Genomic DNA, 25,347 nt, shown 5'->3' with positions numbered 1-25,347 from the left:
ACCATGACATTCCATCGTCATGATGTAACAGTACCATTATTGTTGCAGTCCCACCATTTATTAGGACTGCGCCTAGGTGGGGAAATGCTGGTGGGGAAATGCTGTTTTGCTTTTATGACTATTGTATTACTACTTTGATCTTCTTAATTAGGAGATTACAAGTACATTTCACTACCTGCAATGCTGCTCAGGATTGCAAGAGGTTGCAGAGGACCATTAAAACAGCAGCTAAAATCATCGGCACTACAGAATTACCCAGTCTCCATAACATCTACACCACTCGCTGTATGAAAAAAGCCCATAACATCATGGAAGACACCAGCCACCCCGCAAATACCCTGTTCAAACTACTCCCCTCCAAAAAACGCTACCAGAGCATCAAATCTCGTACCACCACCCGTCTCAGTAACAGTTTTTACCCCCAGGCAGTCAGGCTGCTGAACAGCTGACCTTGAACTGTATTGCACTTCACTTTCCTGTTTTTGTCTTTTCTTGCACTATAGATGTTTGTTTATGTCCTGTTTATGTAAGACTGAGAGTGCTCTGAGCAAAATAAATGTCATTGTATGTATACTCTGTATCTATACAAATGACAAATAAACCTGAACCTGAACCTGAACCTGCCCAAGGCTGTATTGAAAGTGCACGTGACAAAGAGAATCTTTTTCTTTTCCATAACATAATAAGCAATAGGGCCAGAACGAAATGTCCCACATGTCATTGGAGGGGCCCCTCCTCCAATGTCTGGGTTTCGGAATTTGCGTTATGTGGCAGCCGCCAAGTCTATGGCTTTTTTAATGTTTGTCTGGAGCACCTTTTGCCCGGTAATGTTTGTTTAGTGCACTTTGACCCATTCTGACCGGGCACCCATTTTGGTGTTGGCATCATGTTATGCTTTAGCTATTGAAAAATAGCAGATCTACAAGCTCATATCGCGCCACCGAGTGGCGCGATACGAGCTTGTAGGTCTGCTATTTTTTGAAAAATCGAAGAACGACTGACATTTTTCAGATCAGATTCATACGAGGTTTCCACTGGACACACACTGGTCTGATGAACCCATTCTGACCTGAGATCAGATTCTAGAAATGTCAGTCGCTCTTAGATTTTTCAAAAATAGCAGACCTACAAGCTTGTAGATCTGCTATTTTTCAATAGCTAAAGCATGACATGATGCTAACACCAAAATGGGTGCCCGTTCAGAATGGGTTAATTTGCCGTTTTGTAATAACTTTAATGAAAAAAACGGCTTTGTCGCAGAGAAAGTGACGAGTCCGACGCATTATGATGACGTAACCGGGAAATCGACTGGTTTCTGGGAAAATGAGTTCAATGCAAGTGAACAGGGTTTTACACTGAGATCCATCCACCCTTACTGTACCATTTTGTTGTTCTTCTGTATCGCAACAGTGGATTATCTTTCAGCTAGGCAACAAACCCTGAGACTATTTTCATGGATCAAAGGCGCAAATACTTTGGCGTATGCTCCAAAGGTAATTAAACAATACTGGCAGTGACCGTGGCATGTTATATTAGGCTATAAGGCATGGAATGTGCGTTATAGTCGTTATAAACAAAGACTTTTAATGTTTGTTCAGAGCACTTCACACAAAACATGACCAGGTTGATTATACTATCCTTGGGCCGACCAAAAGTCCACACAAGGATAGTAAAACTAAATCACAAACAAACTCATGTGCATAGTACTGCACACAGATATGGGTCATCGTCTCCGTTATGAACATGAAGTGGTTATAGATCTCCCATGGCAACAATTAATGCACATTATTCATTTAACCCATTCTGACCGGGCACCCATTTTGGTTGGCATCATGTCGTGCTTTAGCTATTGAAAAATAGCAGATCTACAAGCTCATATCGCGCCACCGAGTGGCGCGATACGAGCTTGTAGGTCTGCTATTTTTTTTAAATCGAAGAGCGACTGACATTTTTTTAATCTGATCTCAGGTCAGAATGGGTTAATCAGACCAGTGTGTGTCCAGTGGAAACCTCGTATGAATCTGATCTCAGGTCTTTCACTTGTGTTTATGCCTGTGTATGCATACACAAACACACACAATGGGGTTGAAGGAGAGAGCATTAAGAAGAACAGTGGAAGGAAGAGGAGATACGACAGTTCCAGGAAACTGAGAGACGGAACAGGAGGGAAGGGAGGAGGACGTGATAATGAAAGATATGGTACAAGAGCAACACAACAGAAGCAAACACATTTTCTGAGAAAGAATGTATATGTTTGTTTATGTCCTGTGTATGTAAGACTGTGAGTGCTCTGAGCAAAACAAATGTCATTGTATGTATACTCTGTATCTATACAAATGCCAAATAAACCTGAACCTGAACCTGATATTCAAAGATTTGCAAAGAGTTCACAATTTTTCTAAAATAGCAGATCTCTCATAGCGTGGCACTTGTTGCCGCGCTATGAGCTTGTAGATATGCTATTGTTCAACAGCTTATATATATATACACATTGGCTTGAGACGATTTACACTGGCAATTGCAAACTTGTAGATCTGCTATTGTTTATTTGATGACCAGTCAGTCTCACACAAATGTGGCTGTAGAGGTTCTCACACACCACCACAAGGATCTCTCTGGTTCCATCTCTATCTCCTCTACACTCATCCATTTGCTTATTCCCTGTGTGTCTCTGACTCCCTCCCTCCCTCCCTCCCTGACTGCCTGCCTCGCGCAAACCAGGATAATATAAAACAACATTTTGAATACTAACTTTCACAGCCAAGGACTAGTGGAGAATAATGATGAGTGAAACGGCCTGAAACTCATCAACTGCATGACTACACTCGCACATTCACATAGATTCAGTTCGATACCGTGAATGCAAGTGTGCCTTTGGCGAACTTGTGTGTGTGTGTGTGTGTGTGTGTGTGTGTGTGTGTGTGTGTGTGTGTGTGTGTGTGTGTGTGTGTTAATAGAAGTTAGAACGGGCACCCAGAGAGGATAGTGTGTGATCATCAGATGTGCACCTACGTAGCAACAGCTCTGACTCATAGGCAGTGTGCCACAGCTGTCGCGCACAATGAGGTAAACCTCGACAATTTAATTTGAACTTTCCACATCTCGGTGCATCGGTGCCGACATCCGTGCAGCTCGGCACATAATATTAGCATTTAACGATGGCCAGGCCAGGTTTGGATTCCACACTGGAAGCTGTATGTCAGCCCGATAGCGGAAATTGCTAATGGCGTCTTATGGCCCATTATGAGGGGGCGCAGGAAAGCGAGGCGGATGCTATATGCCAGGGGTCTGCAACCTTTTTTAAACGAAGTGCCATGTTTTTATTTTCTAGATCGTCAGTGTGCCATATCAACATTAATTAATTTTAATGACACCACAGGAAAGATTCCAACTTATTTTGATTGTCAACAAATATAAAGTTTTTCCTTCTTTTTAAATATTTTCTTTCACGTTGTTATGATGATCATTAGACTCAGGGCAGAGTTCAGTTTTAATGAATGTAGAATGCAGGATGTAATTTACACACTAATGTGAGGGACTTCATTTATTTGACTGCATTTTTTTTTAAAGTTTATTTAAAACCAAAAATACTCTCTCACACACTTGACAGTGTGCCAGTGATCACCCTCCTTTGTGCCAATGTTGGCACTGGTGCCTAAGGTTGCCTACCCCTGCTATATGCTACAGGGACTCTCCCTCTGCAGTGGTGGAAAGTAACTAAGTACATATACTTAAGTACTGTACTTTAAGTACAAGGTATTTGTACTTTACTACTCCACTACATTTTTCCAAACATTGTACTTTTACTCCACTACATTTAAGTGAAAACTTTAGTTACTAGTTACTTTGTCAATTTGGAATATCATTACAAAACATGCATTAACCACTTCAGCTACAGCAAAGAGATTTGGTGTGGAGGGAAAAAGGAGTGGATCAAGTATAGGCCTCTGCTGCACCCCGGTCAGTCAACTAAGTATACAGTTTAAGTGCTTAAAGGTATATTCAGTGATTTCACTCAAAAAACCTTAGGTTTCGTTTTTGGCTGTGGGACCCAGCCTTTCGTCCAATCAGGATAGAGAGTCAAAAACGAAACCTAAGGTTTTTTAACTGGGGACAGGGAGGAACTCCTTATATGGTCAGCACACTCTATAGTAGGGAGGATTATCGCAACAAAACAAAAAAATAAGTGATATTTGAATTAAGTGAAATCACTGAATATACCTTTAAGAGTTAAAACGTTTTTAATGATGCTTCCTTAAGGAAAACTAAAACAGGCTTGTAATGTGATAATATTGGTGAAGCTTTTTTCCACTTCAGGGCATTATAATTCAAGAGAGGAGAGTCCGCACACAGGTTTGCTCCAAGGTGTTTACTTTTTATTCAATACACCATAAATAAGGCACAACGTTTCGGCCGTGAACGGCCTTCATCAGGTGTGAAATCAGGTGTGAAACGTTGTGCCTTATTTATGGTGTATTGAATAAAAAGCAAACACCATTGGAGCAAACCTGTGTGCGGACTCTCCTCTCTTCACTGTACTTACCTTAGTCCAGCACCAGACAGGAACTGGATGTGCGCTAGCCACCTACCTTTTTATACATTATAATTCAAGAGACATACCAATACTGCAATAGTGGACTGAACAGAGTTTCTTCTTATGAAATCAAAGACAGGAGTATCAGCCTGTGTAATGGGAGAGGTGGATACAATATCACGTGGCACTCAGGACAAACTATAGTAGTTCAAATGCAACGTCACTTTCACACAGGGCAAAACGTCAGGCATCAGGAGAGCCTGGTCAATCAGAGTAAGAGGGCAAACCACATGAATAAGGTTATATTGCCCGCAACTGACCCTCGCCAAAATACGACCCAAGGCTCTTTACTGCACGTTAGCTCACCCCTCTCTACCTTTCCTGTCTCTGGTCACTGTCCTATCTTAATAAAGTATAATGCTTAATAAAGTATAATGCTTAAGATGATCATTTTGAAACTTCTCAAAGGAACTTTCAAGGCCAATTTTAGTCTGAACTGCTAAGGTCATTCCACGACCAGGGGCCAAAGAAAGTAAGACACTCCCCCCCCCACCCCCTCAGGTTTGAAGGCTGGCACTACACCATTTTTTGTGAAGAGAGGAGAGTCCGCACACAGGTTTGCTCCAAGGTGTCTTTTTATTCAATACACCATAAATAAGGCACAACGTTTCGGCCGTGAACGGCCTTCATCGTCACCTGATGAAGGCCGTGAACGGCCTTCATCAGGTGACGCCTGATGAGTCCAGCACCAGACACGAACTGGATGTGCGCTAGCCACCTACCTTTTTATACTACACCATTTTTTACCAAATTAAATTTGGATGAAATGTAAGGAGGAAGATCACCAAGAATGTCTTTATAAATGAAAATATATGATTATATATTATACTATGTATGGACTCACCTGATGTTGAGGCCCTGCTTGTAGATCTTACATGCGTCTGAAGGCAGGATTCTGGAGAGCAGGGGCACTGCAACACAAGGAAGAACATTTCATTTCATTTCCACACTTTTTATGTTGTTTTTCCCCCCTTAATAAATGAACGTGCTACTTCATCATATTACAGTGTCGCACAAAATCTGCCAAAAAATCTGCACTTTCTTTTTGCCATATTAAGATTTTTCTCTCGTAGATCTGCTATTTCTTTTCTTTTTTTGTCACAGCAAACGTTTAAATCTTTGCTGCTGGGGTCCCTGGAACAACTTACAGATAGTTATATATAATTCTGGGGGTTGTAAATAGATTGAGAACCACTGACATGGAAACATGATTTCGAAGACATTTGTAGAACCTGTTCTCAGGCCTCAATAGGTCAACCCATTTAGGACTGAGGCCGATTGTAAAAACTCCTTCCAAAAAACGATTCAGATTTTTAGCTAGTGCTAATATACTGTACATAACAGGGGTTCCCGTCCTGAAGGAGTAAAATACCAGTCCCGTCCTGAATGTGCTCTGAAAGTGGTTAACCCATTTAGGCCCGACGTCAAAAAATAAAAAATAAAAGTCTTCTGAAAGAATATATATTCAAAGATTTGTGCCGCATTTTCACGATAAAAATAGCAGACCTACAAGCTCGTAGTGCGCCACTCGGTGGCGCGCTATGGATCCCTTGGAATACATACATATTACATACATGTTCTACCATTTCCTGAAAAGTCTTTTGGACATACAATGTTTCCACTCAATAGCCATGATGAGTGAAACTACAGCATGAGATTGTCTAAATTTAGCCAGGCCATTTAAAAATAATAAAATTAAAACAAGTTCAGCCCCGCGGAGGCCCATATAACCAGCAATAACTTGTAGCTCTGGAGCTACTGTAAATATATAATGGCCCCTCACACACACAACCCCTGTTGGGTTAAGTCACTGTTACCCAAACAGTAGGTTGGGACCCATCTCTGGGTCAAAGTAAATGTATCCTTTTTGTTAGGGTTAGGGTTTTTTCTTTTTTTTTAAGTTTAAAAAGAAAGACCTTTCTTCAATTTAAAACAATTCTAACATTATTCAAAAGTATTTGATAAAAAAAAAAACAATCTAACATAAATACATTTAAAAAATGTTTAATTTGTACTGAAAATAGCTGATCTACAAAGCTTGCAGTGTGGCATGAAGGGACGCGTGTAGATTAGGGGCTACATTTCCGTCACAGCTAAACCCCTTATCCCTAAACTTCTTTGCCTTTTTTTCTTACTATTTTGCAAAAAATAGTTCAAATGGCCAGTCTACAAGCTCACAACATCTCAATGTAGATTGGCTAGTTGAACTAAAAAAAAAATTCTTCTTCAAAATAGTAAAAAAAAAAAGAAAAGCAAAGGAGTTTAGGGATAAGGGGTTTAGTGGTGACGAAAATGGAGCCCCAAAATCTAATCTCCAAAACCAAACATCTCAAGGCTTCGGTTTCGGGACAGTAAGCCTGACACCAGAGTACAGTACACCAGAGGACAGTAAGCCTGACACCAGAGTACAGTACACCAGAGGACAGTAAGCCTGACACCAGAGTACAGTACACCAGAGGACAGTAAGCCTGACACCAGAGTTGGACAAAATTACAAACAGCCACAAGCAAAATGCTGGTCGGTTTGAGGTGTTCCTCCTACAGTAACTTTGCCTGTGCTACTGTACGGACCAGCTGATACCAGACAGGGAACAAAACCTATTTGCATTCGATAATAATCTCCCCTCTGAATAATGAAACCGGCTGTAACCACTTCCCTTACTGTACTGTATGTGCTTTGTATGACAAATAGCAAATCATCATCTATTCTACAATCTGAGAGTGCCTTGGATCGCGACACATTGTGAGCTTGTAGGTCTGCTATTTTTGTACCCCTCATGCAGGTAGGGTCATCTACAGCAGGGGGGTTTCAACCTTTTTAGATCAAGTACCACCACAGAATATATCTGGCTCTCCAAGTACCACCAACTGATTATTATTATACAAATACAGGAGCGTAGACCTGCCCCATCCTATTCAGCTATTATTAACACAGGAGGAAAATGTCATTTATTCTTTGAATTGTTTTTCTTTGTTCCATTCTCAAGCCAATTTAGCTGCTGCTCTGACGAAACTCTGTCTAATCAGCGCAACTGATAATATTTCTAAAGTGATTAATCCGTTCCATTAAGCCTATTTCAACCCATTGCTTGGTTAGAAGAACTACCTATAAAAATTTCATTCTACATTAGTCTTTTTTTTTTTTGTCTTTTTTGGGCGACTCCTCTGAGTACCACCAGAGGGGGGCTCAAGTACCACTAGTGGTACAAGTACCAGCGGTTGGGAACCCCTGATCTACAGTGTAGTCCATGGCCTTTAATATGCATCTGGCAAGTATTGTGAAAACAGCTGTGCATAAAACAACTAGGGAACAAGTGACGACAAATCTAATTATTTTCCGTGCTTAGTTCAGCCCCTTGGCCATATCGTTTCATTTCATTTCTTCCTACTGTACCACCATGATTACAATACTACACAACACCTCTGTGGCTCTGTGTGGTTGATTACACCCCCCCCTAAACAAATGTACCCGTTACACAACCTCCCCAACATGCCTTCACCATCATGTGTCCATTATGTAAACCTACAAAAACGTGTCAATAATTAACAACAGACACGTGTCACGTGCACACTGCACAGCACTCAGTCCCAGCTCACAACTCCAGGGCCAACAAGCGTTTAGGTCTAGCCCAAACATTTAGATTCTCGTAGAGGGTTTTTTTCGATTCTGACGAATCTCTCTACGAGAGTCTAAAAGATAACCCCCCCCCCCCCTTACCGTCGAAAGTTGAACGTTTGTGCCTCAAAATCACTCTTACCTTGTACAAATGCAAAATCTAAGCTGCTTTAAATGTTGCCCCACTTGTTGGTGAGGTGTTCGGAATCAGATTAAACACGGAACATGCTTATTTTTCAATAAAAAAGGTATTTTAATCCACTCTGTTTCGGAATCCTCCATTGTAAATGCGGTAAACGGCGCAACAGAATATTGCCCGCGCCCCTAGCGGCGAGGGTTCTCTTGCGCATTTACAATGGAGAGAAAAGCAAGATGGCCGCCAGATTCCGAGACAGAGTGGATTAAAATACCTTTTTTATTGAAAAATAAGCAAGTTCCGTGTTTAATCTGATTGCGAACACCTCACAAACAAGTGGGGCAACATTTAAAGCAGCTTAGATTTTGCATTTGTACAAGGTAAGAGTGATTTTGAGGCACAAACGTTCCTTCTTCGACGTTAGGGGCGGGGTTATCTTTTAGACTCTCGTAGAGAGATTCGTCAGAATTGAAAAAAAACCCTCTACGAGAATCTAAATGTTTGGGCTAGTTTAGGTCCACAAACAGCATTCCGATTACAAAGGCCGGTGGTAACGACTGAATTAAATTTTGTTTGCGGCCATGGGATATTTGTTTGGACACAGTACTGAAAAGTCTCAATAAATACATTGGTATGGTTACGGTGCAGAGCAAAGCAGCACAACGGACACCTTTCAGCAGTCAAGCCTTCATCAGTGTTGCTGATGCTGCAGACAACAGAAGTGTCACATCACATTCATAGTGTCCAAGACAATGTCCTCGTCCTGACCGCCCTGACCGTGCACCCGGTCAGTAATGCCCAGCGGGATTGAGACGAGTTGGGAGTCATGCTTGCTTCCTTGATGTGTTTCCTTGAACTGCAGCATCACTCCCAATCTTCCGCTGTAGCCTGAAAACCCACCTTTTCAGACTCCATCATGGCCCATAGCACTTACCCTACCCCCTTAGATAGCATTTCTGTAGACTTAGATAGCATCTGATACAGACTTATAGCATGTTATGTAGACAGCACTATAATTGCATTGTATATAGTCATAGCACGCCATAGTACATATGTATAGCATAGTAGTATATATATATATAGTTTATATGTATAGTCTCATAATATAGATATTCCACTGTTACTTTCTTAGCTTATGCATGTTTTATGATAAATGCTTTTTTGTGATGTATTCCCATGCTTTTGTTCTTGCTTAATGTAAGTCGCTCTGGATTAAGAGCGTCTGCTAAATTGTAAATTGTAAATTGATGTAAAGATGGACACAGCACTGGACAGGTAGTAATTCCTTGAGGCAATATAATCCATGGCCACCAGGGGGGGTGCCTTTCAACATGTACCCCGGCCAGCCAGGCAGCACAGTGTAAACAATCTGTCATCATTGTTGTCTTGACTCAGCAGATGATCATCCACTAACGCCAGCAGCACATAGCTGCTAGACAACGTGACGGTACACCACATTACTCCATCTATAACACCTTTGTTTGACCACGGCTCAGAGTAAACTCCAATCGAAGTCATACGGTACACGTTATTATTATTATTCGGTGGGGATATGTTAAGATTTAAATTGTGTTTGGAGAGCATTTTCCATTTCCCCAAAATTCCAAGTAGGCCAACAGTAAAACAAAACCTGACTCACCCCAGCTTTGGAAGTCCCAGTGAAGCTCCAGGTAGAAGTCCCCAAGCTGTAATAGGCAAATACAGTAAGAACATTTAGTCCAAAATGTCCAAAAACAACAAGTCCAAATAAAGAGAGAGAGAGTAATGCATCATTAACCTATTTTGGGCCGGGAACCCCTTTTAGCTATTGAAAAATAGCAGATCTACAAGCTTGTAGCGCGCCACCGAGTGGCGCGCTACGAGCTTGTAGGGTCTGCTATTTTTGAAGAAGCGTGAAAAGTGACATGAAAGTGTTTGAGAGAACGACTGACATAGAAAAACTGCTTTTTCCAAGAAAACAGTCAGGATTTAGAAGACATTCGCCGAATCGTTCCCAGGTCAAAATGGGTTAACTAGAAACATGCACTCAGTAGAGTGCAAAGGGGGACAGGAGGCATATTCTACCTCCCTCCCTCCCTCCGTCCGTCCGTCCGTCCGTCCGTTCGTCTGTCGGTCTATCTGGGCCATGTGTTGTCAGTGTTTTGGGGTTGTGCACGGCACGTGTATGATGGGGCACGGAGCAACGGGGGGGGGGGGGGGGGGGGGGGGGGGGGAAGGGATATTCACTGCAATTATATAACTGCAGAATGGACACATCTTAATTGCAGTGAAACCAGAGTGACATGCTGAATGGACACATCTTAAATTGCAGTGAAACCAGAGTGACAGGCTGAATGGACACATCTTAATTGCAGTGAAACCAGAGTGACAGGCTGAATGGACACATCTTAATTGCAGTGAAACCAGAGTGACAGGCTGAATGGACACTTCTTAATTGCAGTGAAACCAGAGTGACAGGCTGAATGGACACATCTTAATTGCAGTGAAACCAGAGTGACAGGCTGAATGGACACATCTTCATTGCAGTGAAACCAGAGTGACAGGCTGAATGGACACATCTTCAGAAAGTGAACAGTATAGGCCCAGTAACAGTAAGGCTCTAAGCAATGTGGTCAAGCACTCATTGTGTTTGTCTAATGGGGCGGCCAAGTAACCACATCTCATATGTTGCATTATTAAAATGTTATTCGATTTGCCTGATGAAGACCTAAACAAATGGTCGAAACATTGCACCAGTAATACAGTACTTTTTAAAAACAGTGTGCGGATGTTTTCTCCTCTCCTTGATGTCCAGCACATGGCCTAAATACAGACATGAGATGTGCACACAATCTTCTCTGTGTGTGAACGAAACCAAGTTTGACCTGACGTAAAAAATAAATAAATAAAAAAGTATTCTGAAAGAATATACATTCAAAGATTTGTGCCACATTTTTATGATTTTTTCAAAAATAGCAGACCTACAAGCTCGTAGTGCGCCACTCGGTGGCGCGCTATGAGCTTGTAGATCTGCTAATTTTCAATAGCTAAAGTATAACATAATGCTTAAAACACCAAAAGGGGCTCCCTCCCAGAATGGATTAATATGAACCTGCTAGTTCATCCACAACAAATAAGGCAAAATGGCTGAGATTTAAATCTAATCTCATTTTAATCCCAGTTTGTGGCACATTTCCAACGCAGCTGTAAACTATATGAGTGTGTTGTCCTGATCCCCCCCCCCTTGGCAGATGATGTAATGTTGGTAGGGAATCATCATTTGTTTAGTTGTATAATCCCCAGGATGATAATGATGATGCTGATGATGCTAGTGAAAAAAATAAAATAAAAAATCAATGTGACATTGAGGCTGGAGCTGCATCACTTTGGGAAGGCTCAGAATACAGCCCATCTATTGGAGCTGTGCAGGCCGATTGTCAAGCCATGATGTCTAGTTCAGAGGTAACCAAACTAAGGACCGACCCACACACACACACACGCACGCACACACACACACCTTTGATAATTGGAGTACTTCTGACCCTTTTAACCCATTCTGACCTGAGATCAGATTCATACGAGGTTTTCCACTGGACACACACTGGTCTGATGAACCCATTCTGACCTGAGATCAGATTTAAAAAATGTCAGTCGTTCTTCGATTTTTCAAAAAATAGCAGAACTACAAGCTCGTATCGCGCCACTCGGTGGCGCGATATGAGCTTGTAGATCTGCTATTTTTCAATAGCTAAAGCATAACATGATGCCAACACCAAAATGGGTGCCCGGTTTTTAAAGATTTTGACAATAACATGCCTCAAATAGGGACGCCAGATTTAAAATGGTTGAACAGGAACAATAATCGTATGAACTGAATTTGAAATGAACTGAAAGGTTAAAGGTCAAAGATGATCCGATTTCTGTCAACCTTGTCCCCAGCCAGGGGAGCTTAGTCTGGGATAATTGTCATAATTTTAACTGTGGAAAAACACGTTGCTATTTACAGACACGATGGTCTATTGATCGATTCCATTAGGATTCATATATTTCTCTAGGTAAACAATTCACTTTTTCCCCCTGTGTAACATTGAAATGCACTTTGGCAAATAAAGTGATTCATTCTCCGGAAATAAAATATGAACAGAGTAAACAAGAGGATTATATATGAATAAAGCTTATTGTTACTGCAGTCTCTCCTCTCTCTCTCTCTCTCTCCCAGAGGACCAGGCAGGTGCAGCTGACCTGGCAGTGCTCTGCCCTCCCTGGCGTAGCCAGGTGATTATGTCCACAGAGTGCACGCCATGCAGACTTCACAGTACCATGCAGCCAGGTGATTATGTCCACAGAGTGCACGCCATGCAGACTTCACAGTACCATGCAGCCAGGTGATTATGTCCACAGAGTGCACGCCATGCAGACTTCACAGTACCATGCAGCCAGGTGATTATGTCCACAGAGTGCACGCCATGCAGACTTCACAGTACCATGCAGCCAGGTGATTATGTCCACAGAGTGCACGCCATGCAGACTTCACAGTACCATGCAGCCAGGTGATTATGTCCACAGAGTGCACGCCATGCAGACTTCACAGTACCATGCAGCCAGGTGATTATGTCCACAGAGTGCACGCCATGCAGACTTCACAGTACCATGCAGCCAGGTGATTATGTCCACAGAGTGCACGCCATGCAGACTTCACAGTACCATGCAGCCAGGTGATTATGTCCACAGAGTGCACGCCATGCAGACTTCACAGTACCATGCAGCCAGGTGATTATGTCCACAGAGTGCACGCCATGCAGACTTCACAGTACCATGCAGCCAGGTGATTATGTCCACAGAGTGCACGCCATGCAGACTTCACAGTACCATGCAGCCAGGTGATTATGTCCACAGAGTGCACGCCATGCAGACTTCACAGTACCATGCAGCCAGGTGATTATGTCCACAGAGTGCACGCCATGCAGACTTCACAGTACCATGCAGCCAGGTGATTATGTCCACAGAGTGCACGCCATGCAGACTTCACAGTACCATGCAGCCAGGTGATTATGTCCACAGAGTGCACGCCATGCAGACTTCACAGTACCATGCAGCCAGGTGATTATGTCCACAGAGTGCACGCCATGCAGACTTCACAGTACCATGCAGCCAGGTGATTATGTCCACAGAGTGCACGCCATGCAGACTTCACAGTACCATGCAGCCAGGTGATTATGTCCACAGAGTGCACGCCATGCAGACTTCACAGTACCATGCAGCCAGGTGATTATGTCCACAGAGTGCACGCCATGCAGACTTCACAGTACCATGCAGCCAGGTGATTATGTCCACAGAGTGCACGCCATGCAGACTTCACAGTACCATGCAGCCAGGTGATTATGTCCACAGAGTGCATGCCATGCAGACTTCACAGTACCATGCAGCCACCAGAGCACAGTAAGGGCCCATTCATACTCCTATTTTACCGCTGTTTCGGCGCTGTAGTGCCCAAATGATTTCGGCTCGTCAGAAAGTTTCAGTAGCACCGAAGAGCCGACTTTAGGACGGTATCCGCCCCCCCCCGAACCTTAACCCATTCTGACCGGGCACCCATTTTGGTGTCGGCATCATGTTATGCTTTAGCTATTGAAAAATAGCAGACCTACACAAGCTCGTATCGCGCCACCGAGTGGCGCGATACGAGCTTGTAGGTCTGCTATTTTTTGAAAAATCGAAGAACGACTGACATTTTTTAAATCTGATCTCAGGTCAGAATGGGTTCATCAGACCAGTGTGTGTCCAGTGGAAACCTCGTATGAATCTGATCTCAGGTCAGAATGGGTTAAATGACGTCACATTGTAGGCTCTACAGAGCCGAACCGACTTTTATTCGGCTCTAAAATAGGAGTATGAATCGGCCCTATAAGGCTCCTTGCATGTGTGCTTGTGGTTTGTGCATGTACTGTACTGTATGTAGATGACATTTAACCTGTGTGTGCAGACTGTGCATGTGCACTGTGCACCAGCTAAGTGCAAGTTCCAACACAGAATTACAAATCGTAATCGTAAAGTTAATTCCAAGTCTAGGGTTATAACTTTTGTGCCAAACTAAACAAGCTACAATGTTAGATTTAGTGTTGACGTTACACACAAACTTACGATCCATCGATTCGTAGCTAATGTTTTTTGTTGTCGTTTTGTTTTTATTTCAAATGATGTCATTATGGAGTGTCAGGAAATAAAGGGCAGTGATAAATAACCCATTCTGACCGGGCACCCATTTTGGTGTCAGCATCATGTCGTGCTTTAGCTATTGAAAAATAGCAGATCTACAAGCTCATATCGCGCCACCGAGTGGCGCGATACGAGCTTGTAGGTCTGCTATTTTTGAAAAAAATCGAAGAACGACTGACATTTTTAGAATCTGATCTCAGGTCAGAATGGGTTCATCAGACCAGCGTGTGTCCAGTGGAAACCTCGTATGAATCTGATCTCAGGTCAGAATGGGATAAGAGAGACATGCAACACAAGACCGGGTTGGATCCGAACCCGGTTCCTCACCCTTACTAAAGCCCAGTTCACGCCAATGATTCGCAATGCAACGAATTGCAACATGTAACCACTTGCGACATAGTCCCAAAAATGCACCGGCATGCAATGGGGCAATTGAAGCCCGACACACACCGTCTGCGACCGCCGCGCGTACCGCCGCGGCACAGTATTGCCGCGCGCCATAGCCGCACGGCAACACCAACAGGACGCGGCGCGCTACCACGCGGTTGGGGAGTTTTGTTGACTATATTCCATTGCCACGCCCACGGATAGCCGGGTGGAGGCCGCACGGCAACGCCTGGAAAATAGAACAGCGGTGCATCGGCGCGGCAGGCGAGGCGTGACCGCGCGCGTCGGACGCAGCTGGTGTGCGATAGGTTCATTGAAAATAATGGAGGCGGCTGTGTCCGCCGCGCGGCGGACACAGCCGGTGTGTGGTGGGCTTCAGACCGATGGAAGGCTGGATAGACGAAACGTTGAAGGCTTGGATAGCCGAAAACGTTTGTCCGTAATTGTTCAAAGTTGAAATAAACGATTTGAACTGCAGTCTTGTGTGTGTGCGAACCCACTATACCGTTATTTTGATATGTTTTGAACGGGTAGCGCACCGAACTATAGTCAGAGCAAAATATGTGACTCTACTGGCTCGCAGACTGATACTGTTGAATTGGAAACAAGCACAGGTTCCGACTCACACTTCACTTATGAGAGATGTTATGCACTTACTTGCAATTGGAAAAGATAAAGTTTGAATTGAGAGGGAGTGAAGATAGATTCTACCAGACATGGCAACCCTTCATTGAATGTTTCAATAGGTGCACGCTAACCCCTCCTACACAATAGAGTGTTTTTTCTTTATTTAATTTTTTCTCATTTAAAAAAAAATAATGTCTGTAATTCACTTAATATACAACAACATGTTGGGAAAGTTTGAGAGCAAGAGTGTCTGTCCTGTTGTCTGTTTTGTTTGTCTGTTCACACTTGTCATTGTTTAACTGTTTTTTAGTTTTTTCATGTTTATCACATTTATATGTCTTTTTTTATTATGTATTGTATGTGGAACATTTACATTGCCTGTTATTTTTTTCATTTTATTTAACAGAACTACTCATTATCACTGTCGATAATCTTCTGATGTTGTCATACAAAAAATGCCTAATAATAAAAACAGTATTAAAAAAAAAAACTATAGTCAGAGCGCGGTGGTCATGAGAAGAGCAATTCAGACCGCTGCAATTTGTCCGTTGCAATATGCATCATTGATGTGGACTGGGCTTAACCCATTCTGACCTGAGATCAGATTCTAAAAATGTCTATTACATCCTGACAGTTTCATTATTAACCCATTCTGATCTGAGATCAGATTCTAAAAGTGTCTTCGATTTTTCAAAAATAGCAGACCTACAAGCTCGTATCGCGCCACTCGGTGGCGCGATACGAGCTTGTAGATCTGCTATTTTTAAATAGCTAAAGTATAACATGATGCCAACACCAAAATGGGTGCCCGTTCAGAATGAGTTAAAGGACAACTTTAGTTTTTTTCAACCAAGGTTCATGTTTTAGGTTGTTATTAGAGAAAGTAAAAGATGAGTGTTCATTTTTATTCATTTGCTGCTTTCTTTCGTTTTAGGGATTTTAGCGGTTTTTGACAGGGGGGGCGGGGGCATTGGAGCATGGGGCTAAATATGTATTTCTTTACAAAATATTATGGTGGTTTATTTTTTTTATTATTTACTATAGTCCTACTAAACCCCAGGACATTAAATCTGGCCACAGAAATTCACAGGATCTACTGAATGTGAAGGTAGCCTATTGGGGGGAAGCAACACTGTGTTATAGGCTCAATATGTCAGTTTGACACATTCAGTAGATCTCGTGATCTTTGGGGGCCAGATGTAATTTCTTGGGGTTTAGTAGGAGTAGAGTAAATAATAAAACAATAAATCGCTATAAAATCTTGTACAAAAATACATATTTAGCCCCATGCTCGAATGCCCCCGCCCCCCTGTCAAAAACAGCTAAAATCCCTAAAACGAAAGAAAGCAGCAAATGAAGAAAAGTTTACACACATCTTTTACTTTCTCTAACAACAACCTGAAACATGAACCTTGGTTGAGAAAAACTAAAGTTGTCCTTTAAGAGCATTCTGGTCTACTGTGCACCAAGTGGCTGAGCCATCAGCCAGCCCAGGGCAGCAGGGGGTGTACAGTGTACATACGCACCCAGGTGGCTGTGTGTCGACTCTCTTCAAGTGGAAGAACCTGATCTATTCTATCCCAGTGCAAGCAAGCAACAGAATGTCTTTTTTCCACACAGCAAATGCTCATTCCCTCTTCTGATTCTGAAGTGCTCCCTTTCTCACCTCCCCCTCTTTTCTAGACTCTCCAGCTCTCTCTCTCTCTCTGTCTGTCTCCAGCTCTCTCTCTCTCTCTGTCTGTCTCCGTCTCTCTCTCTCTCTCTCTCTGGATGGCCACCTCCATCCCATCTCTTCCCTCTCCTCTCCTCATTTCTCCTCAGCCCCAGGTGTTAGCATTATGTTATGCTTTAGCTATTGAAACATAGCAGATCTACTAGCTTGTAGATCTGCTATTTTTTTTAAATCGAAGAACGACTGACATAGAAACATAGCTTTTTCAGAAAACTGTCATTTTCAAACAGACATTTTTAGAATCTGATCTCAGGTCAAAATGGGTTAAGGGCCTTCTCTAATGGCGGGGCTCCAACCGGGCAACACAACGCGGGCAGTGGAGCCACTCTTCATTGATTAAAAAGGGAACATTCCCCGACGGTGGCGGAGACGCGACGCTGACGCGCCCGGTGGAGCCCCGGTGTTATGTCACCCCTAGGCTTTTGAATAGTTTACCATTTGTATTAGGTCTTCCCCCTCCACTGACTCTTTTAAATTCTGTATTAAGATGCACCTTTTCTCATTGCCGTGTTAAAGGAGAATTCCATGCTAGAATGCTTTCTTATCTTTCTTACCTTTCTTTGTAGTTGTTACGTCCCCATCAAAGAGGTCCAGGTGTTTTTTTGTGCAAAAACTCTTTGGCTACTTATTGGCTATTTTCCCTACCATAAGCCCTCAATGAATTGCATTGCATTGAATGGGAATTGAATGGGTCTATTGGGTGTTATGCTAATTCGCTTATTTCCATCGAAAGAAGTAGTAAAATGTGCCGCTTGGGATATTATTTACATTATGAAGAGAGGATATATACAAAGAAATTATAATTTTGAGCGATGGAAATAAGTGAATTAGCACAACACCCCATAGCCCCATTCAATTCCCATTCAATTCAATGCAATTCATGTAGGGCTTATGGTAGGGGAAATAGCCAATAAGGAGCTTTTTCACAAAATAACACCTGGACCTCTTTGGTGGGGACGTAACAACTACAAAGAAAGGTAAGAAAGCCTTTTAGTATGGAATTCTCCTTTAAGGATCTTCCACACAAAGCATTACAACTATAAGTTTTATCACCGTCATCGATGTAGTTGTGGTGTGGACTCTACCTTTCACTGGAGTTGGAGCCATTTAAAAAAAAACAATATTTTCCACTTATAGACAGCCCACTATTGCACTGTTTCCCTGGGGGGGGCAAAGGTCACAAAGATCACAGGAGGGCAGCATGAGGCCTTGTTTGTTTGGAGATAGTCCGTGTTACACAAAATCATAACTTGCTTTCATCAATGTTTGTTTTTTTTGTTTTTTGTACTGTCTTGGTGTTATGTGCTCTGTGTTGTTTTTGATGTGGGTGTTGAACAGATTGTGAAGACAAATATCCTTCGGGACAATAAAGATTATTATTATTATTATTATTAAACTGTTCTCAATGTGATAGAGTCCAGCTTGTGATACAATACATGCTATCCTGTAACTTTAACACAGTGGACTCCCTCATGTAACACCATTGTGAAGTAAAGTAATAACATTGTTAAAGATAATGTACCCACTTTCAACCTGGCTTCTCCATTTTGGGCATGTCATTATAATATTGAACATATATCGAACATAGTCAACATTAGCAGATCTACAAGTTCGCAACACGTTGTGAGCAGTTTACATTTAATAATTTTGGTATTTGTTGTATGAGAAGTATAGGGCTTAAGCAGGTAACATGTCTGAAATTGAAGAGACAGAGAGAGGGGGGGGGGGGGGGTGCAGGCATATTTAAAAATGTTCATCGTCTTTGCTGAAGTTATTAATCAACAATTGTTATCCATGTTCCCTTCATTCTGTCCCCTCGCGTCTCTTTTTCATCCTCTACCTTGGACATTTTGTCATTTTGACATTTGGCTGACGTTGCGTGACAGCCGATGAGTCAGCAGGAAAGGAGCATCAGCATCTCTCTCAAGGACGCATTGTTGACGACTTTGAACCCGAGACCTTCAGGTCACTGACCCATTAGTCCAACACACCGCGACCACGATATCTACCCACAATGCTTTCTGCCTCCCTCCTCTTAGCCCCACTTCCTTCTTTCATTTCACCACATCTCCCTCAAATGCGTAATTTATGCTCCCGTCATATGGTGGTGTGGCGCCAAATAAATAGCTGATGTACAAGCTCACAAACACGGCACAACCACAACGCATCGTGAGCTTGCCCGGCGGCTATTTCTTCCGAATGACACCGCCATACTACGAAGCATAAGTCAGCCTTAAACTCCCAGGGCAGCGCCATACTACAAAGTATGAGTCAGGCTTTTAAGCTCCCATCCATCCCGACACTCCCTTCATGTGTCTGACAGCAGGCGGTGAAGGCAGGCGGGTGGGAGATAGGGTGGGTGGGAGACAGGGTGGGTGGGTGGGTGGGTGCTGCTGCTGGTCATATACGGAAGATGAAGGTCCCTGCCTTGGCTGGCTGTGTTTGTGATGACAGTAATTAGAGAGAGACACTGACCTACTGACACCGAGAGGGAGGGGTGTGTTTGTATTTGTGTCTGGAAGAGAACCGGACACACACACTAGACTCTGTGAGTGTGTGTGTGTGTGTGTGTGTGTCTGTGTGTGTGTGTGTGTGTGTGTGTGTGTGTGTGTGCGCGTGTCCTGTTGGCGGATCAGGACGACTGCTGAACACTTCACAACATGGAGATGAGGCGAGGCAGAGGAGAGGAGAGGAGAGGAGAGGAGAGGAGAGGAGAGGAGAGGAGAGGAGAGGAGAGGAGAGGAGAGGAGAGGAGAGGAGACAGGAGTAGGACACTAACAATACAAGGATTAGAGGCAGACTGGGTGGAAGGGCTGTGGGCTAGACTGTCAGGAAGAGCCTGGTTTGAAATGAGGATCAGAGAGCAGATGATGGACAGAAGGGAGGGACCTTGTGTACCTCTTTGAGAGCCTTGAGCAACTTGGGCCTTTTGTCCTCCACGCTCTCCCTGCTCTGCTGCTTCAGCTTCCGCAGCAGGGCTGTGACTGGAGGGAGAACAGGAAAGAAACGGAGGAAAGGTTAGCATGCATAGACAAAAATGTTCTTCTACATCCTGACAGTTTTCTGAAAAAGCTATGTTTCTGTGTCAGTCGTTCTTCGATTTAAAAATAATTGCAGACCTACAAGCTCGTAGCGCGCCACTCGGTGGCGCGCTACGAGCTTGTAGATCTGATATTTTTCAATAGCTAAAGCAGGGGTTTTCAACTGAGTATGAACCAGGGACCACCACCCTGACTGAGAATCAACCTGGGGACGACCACCCTGACTGAGAATCAACCTGGGGACCATTGTTGTGTTGGGAGGGGGGATACCGTCGTGGTGTGGGGGAAAGAAATTAACCTTCCATATTAAACTCATGTTGCTGTTCATTGTAACTTATTCTATGACTCAGTAAGCAGACACTTACGATTGATTATGGCACATTTCCTTATAATGGTGACTCAACCAGGCAATCCGGTACGGTTTCCCTTGAGATTCTAACTCACTTTTCTGTGGAAGTTCTTGACATCCGTCTTCTCAGTAACTGACAACATCGATGCGTCATCATTTGTCACCAGATTATTTACTGCATTGTTTCTCAATGTGGTCAATACAATAAATTAAAATACGAATCTTCACTTTCCTACATTACTAAATGCATGGTCAGGGACCACATGCAACACCTTCACGGAATGGGTTAGACAGATAAGATAGACACTGCAATGAGTTTCTACGTGCGCTAACGTTTAATGCAGTGATAATAACCCAATGATAACCCAAATTGACGTTAATTAGCCTGCGGACGCCCCATTTGAAAAGATATGGGGGGACCCCATAAGAGAAGATTTTTTTTACAGCTCTAGCTATTAAATAGCTCGAACCAGTGCTGGTTATTTAGTTAGGACCCGCTACAGTGGTGTTCGATACGAACTTAAAGGACCTATAACATCAAATTCAACTTTTTTCATTTCTTTTGTCTTTTTGGGGCTCCCATATGTGTTTTCTATGCCCACAAATAACCAATTTTGAACAATCAGGCTTTCATATCATATAGGTGCTTTAATGGAAATTGCTCTCAGGAACAGCTCAACTGATTTTGGCCTCATCGTGATGTCATCAATGTCACCCTACTTTGTATAATTCCTCCTCTTCTTTAGTCTTCAGTTCCAAATTTGCATTTCCACTTTGTTTACAATGTCCACCATTGTTGATTTTCCAAGTAGGCATGGAATGGAAACAAGCCTGGTTTTATCTAGCATCAGTATTATAATGACTCAAATATTAAATAATCTGCATATCAGCACCCCCACCACCTCAGGACATTGTGGTACTGCAGCTAAAACTGCTTTCAAAGTCCAGAAAGAATTGACAAGGCCTGGTTATATCAGAGTGGTGATTGAGGCTCAAACCATTAGAAATAACTTTGAGGGACATGGACAATATGATATTAAATATTAAAAGCAGTTTTAAAATGCATGTTATTTGCGCTTTAACCGGGATGTTGAAACCTCTACTTCAATGCTCTACGTCTACGAGTTGCTTAGCCATTAGCCAGATAATCTGTCTCATCTAGACAACTCGTGCCAAAGGTAATAGAAGCTATTCAGGTTATCTGAGTTGTAAAGCCAGACACCTTGGTTCGTATCGTATGTGTTGACATTGTTCTTGATCTTGGATCTTGTGTCTCGCTTGAGTGCTGTAGATTCTGAGGATTTGGGATCGTTGTTGGAGATACCGTGTGTGTTGCTTTGGTATCTGAGGTTTAGAGGCTGGCCTGGGATCTGCCTTTTATGATGAGTGCAAGTCGAGTTACAGACCCATAAGGGTCCATTTGGTTCCCAATTATCATTTAGCTGGGTTTGGAAGTACTCGTTGAACATCACTCAACAGCCCATGCGTACCATCTGTTTTGAATTTGCACACATACGGCAGGAGGCAGCAGGAGGTTGCTTTACTGATAACGAGTGCTTCCAAACTCTGACACTTACAATAAATTATCATCGGCAAGGACCCGACATTAAGAGAATAAATATACTTACTCTACTAACACACTGTGTGTGTGTGTGTGTGTGTGTGTGTGTGTGTGTGTGTGTGTGTGTGTGTGTGGGGCTGTGCGTCTAGTTCAACTTCAGTCAGTTGAGTGAGTGTTATTATGACTAACGCCTATGTCAAAACATCAGCCTACGCAAAAATGTGAGGCGTGCACACCAACACACCCAGTGAAATGTGAGGCGTGCACACCAACACACCCAGTGACAGGCAGCAGAAAATGTGAGGCGTGCACACCAACACACCCAGTGACAGGCAGGCAGCAGAGACTTCCTGCAGCCAGATATAATGTAGGCGACTCTACAGTAGATGCGCGGTTGAAACGGAGAGCTCCCACCTCGCCGCCTGCCTGCGGGGCTCAGCATATCCCAGGAAGTTCAAAGGGAATGAGTCCAGGAGAGGAACGTATAAAAACCTCACTGCTAATGAGGTGCGCCTATAAGCTCCTTAATGACCTGGGGGAGGAAAATACCCACAGAGGAGACTTTTACCCATGACCGTCCAAATTAACAGCACTTTCTCAGGGCCGCACGCCCCACATGCCATTGGCTCGCTATTATATACATGTCCCTTTGCTTTGCTCACTTTCAAACGGGTTCTGATATTAAAGAAACAACTGAGCCACGCCCCGACTGGCTATAGCGTTTACTGGAACGTTGGGAAGCATTTTACAAGGAGGAGGGGGGGGGGGGGGTGCCAGTTGTACATCACAGACAGCGAACGATGCTTTGCTGTCAAAGAGGCAGAGGATTTAACGACAACATGACGAGGCCAATTATAGAGCAATGGAAAATGTGGAAAATATATTGGGCTTTCATGTCACCAAGACATTCTAATCTAATGGAGTGAGATGCAGATACAGTAGCTAGTCTCTCTCTCTCTCTCTGCCTCTCTCTCTCTCTCTCTCTCTCTCTCCGCCTCTCTCTCTCTCTCTGCCTCTCTCTCTCTCTCTCTCTCTCTCTCTCTCGATATAATATGTCATATCTGGTGTGCACCATAGCACCACAAGGCTCAGGGGATCTCAAAGAGGGCCGGGGAGTAACTGCTGGTGCCGGTGTTAAAAGTAGGCCAAACGAGAGCACGCACTCTCCGAGGGTATCTCTGAAGCGTGGCTGGCTAATGAATCTGGACATTCTCAGGATAAAAGGGGCTCCCCCCCCCCCTCCCCCCTCCCCCCCCCCCCCCTCTCCCCCCTCCCCCCCCCCTGATCCATGGCGTTCCTTAGCTGGTCAGAGGAGGGAGACAGCTTCACGTTCTGCCAACGGACGGGACCACCCCCAGCATTGCAACATTATGACTATGAGCAGAGAGATGCCGACTGCGTTTGACCTTTTTTAACCTGTGATGTGACAATAAAGCTTTTAGCACCGTCCTCGGTGATAAACTACACCGACAGTCTCTCAACAGGAGCTCACCCGATACTGTAGTGGCTTTTGTGTGCCTTAAGTGGCAGCTCTTAGCAATTCACATCCACGCACTAATAGGTAAAGACGCCAAGACGAGCATATAGCATTGCTTGGCTAAGCACGTCTACAATGGCACAGAAGCTCAGCCACTTGACGACAACAACGCCTGGGGACACTTGATAACTGCTGCTGGCCACTTTCCAGGGAATAGCGGTTAGTCAATATTGACAGGTAAGCAGCAGTAAGATAGTAAAGTTGCCACATATAGGCAGACATTGGTATACTGGTATATGGTCTAACAGAGTTAAATACCATGTGAAGGCAGGTAGTTCTTCATGTTTTATCAAGGCATTAAACTGTTATTTTCCATTCAGATCACACAAGACTTGAGTTTGAGCTTCTGGGTTCCATTCCGAGGACAAATAATGTCATCACTGCACTGCCATTATCTGCCTTGTGAAACCCGAGTTGCAACTGTACTGTGTTACTGTTAATGTTACTGTACTTACCCTTTTTACCCAGTCTACTACACAAAACCTGCTCACAGTGCAACGCGTTGTGAGCTTGTACTGTAGGTCAGAATAGGCATAATGCTGGGGTTCAAGTGGTTAAGAGGAAAATGTCTCTCCCAGACCATTGATATAAAAAAATATATACTTTTGAACCGTTGCTTCCCTTCAGAGACAGAAATAGGTCTGCAAAAATGTTGGGAATGTTAAAAGGCGGAAACATTTCATGGGAAATGGGAATGAAAGGGAACACAGTGACAGTATATGGGAATTAATGTGAATATACTGGGAATGAAAGGGAACACAGTGACAGTATATGGGAATTAATGTGAATATACTGGGAATGAAAGGGAAGTTGGGAACACAGTGACAGTATATGGGATCCAAAATGCAGCAGCTCGCTTGGTCTTCAACCAGCCAAAATTCTCACATGTCTCCCCCCTGCTCCGCTCCCTCCACTGGCTCCCGGTCGCTGCCCGCACAGAATACAAAACTCTGATGCTGGCATTCAAAGCAACCAAAGGTATGGCTCCCCCATATCTTACAAGTATGATTGAACCCTACAAACCCTCCCGCGCACTCAGATCAGCCAACGCAGGGAAACTGGAAGTACCCTCACTAAAAACGCCGGGACAACGCTCCACACGTCCCAAACTCTTCTCCCTTCTGGCTCCAAAACTGTGGAATGCACTTCCCATTGCAGTGAGAACTGCAGCATCACTCCCAATCTTCCGCCGTAGCCTGAAAACCCACCTTTTCAGACTCCATCATGGCCCATAGCACTTACCCTAACCCCTTAGATAGCATTTCTGTTGGCTTAGATAGCATTTGACACAGACTTATAGCATGTATGTAGACAGCACTATAATTGTATTGTATATAGTCATAGCACGCCATAGTACATATGTATAGCATAGTAGTGAATATGTATAGTTTATTATGTATAGTGTATGTATAGTTTCATCATATAGATATTCCACTGTTACCTTCTTAGCTTACGCATGTTTCATGATAAATGCTTTTTTGTGATGTATTCCCATGCTTTTGTTCTTGCTTAATGTAAGTCGCTCTGGATTAAGAGCGTCTGCTAAATGCCTAAATTGTAAATTGTAAATTGT

At 43.4% G+C, this 25,347-nt stretch overlaps 1 protein-coding gene across 1 annotated transcript in view; it reads right to left on the bottom strand.

Annotated features, from left to right (window-relative positions):
* Nucleotides 1–25,347, bottom strand: part of LOC310860478 (ankyrin repeat domain-containing protein 13C-like) — a 71,145-nt gene that overhangs the window by 21,684 nt on the left and 24,114 nt on the right. Inside the window, exons 4-6 of the mRNA XM_083767421.1 lie at nt 20,185–20,270; nt 9,985–10,030; nt 5,439–5,505 (exon numbers count right to left, since the gene is read on the bottom strand). Of these exons, the coding sequence (XP_083623547.1) occupies nt 5,439–5,505; nt 9,985–10,030; nt 20,185–20,270 (199 nt within the window). The remainder of the gene's footprint in view (nt 1–5,438; nt 5,506–9,984; nt 10,031–20,184; nt 20,271–25,347) is intronic.

The sequence above is a fragment of the Protomyctophum parallelum genome, assembly GCF_964188405.1.
Source record: "Protomyctophum parallelum genome assembly, chromosome: 6".
In the NCBI taxonomy this organism is placed as follows: domain Eukaryota; kingdom Metazoa; phylum Chordata; class Actinopteri; order Myctophiformes; family Myctophidae; genus Protomyctophum; species Protomyctophum parallelum.
This window is presented reverse-complemented; position numbering and strand designations above follow the sequence as displayed.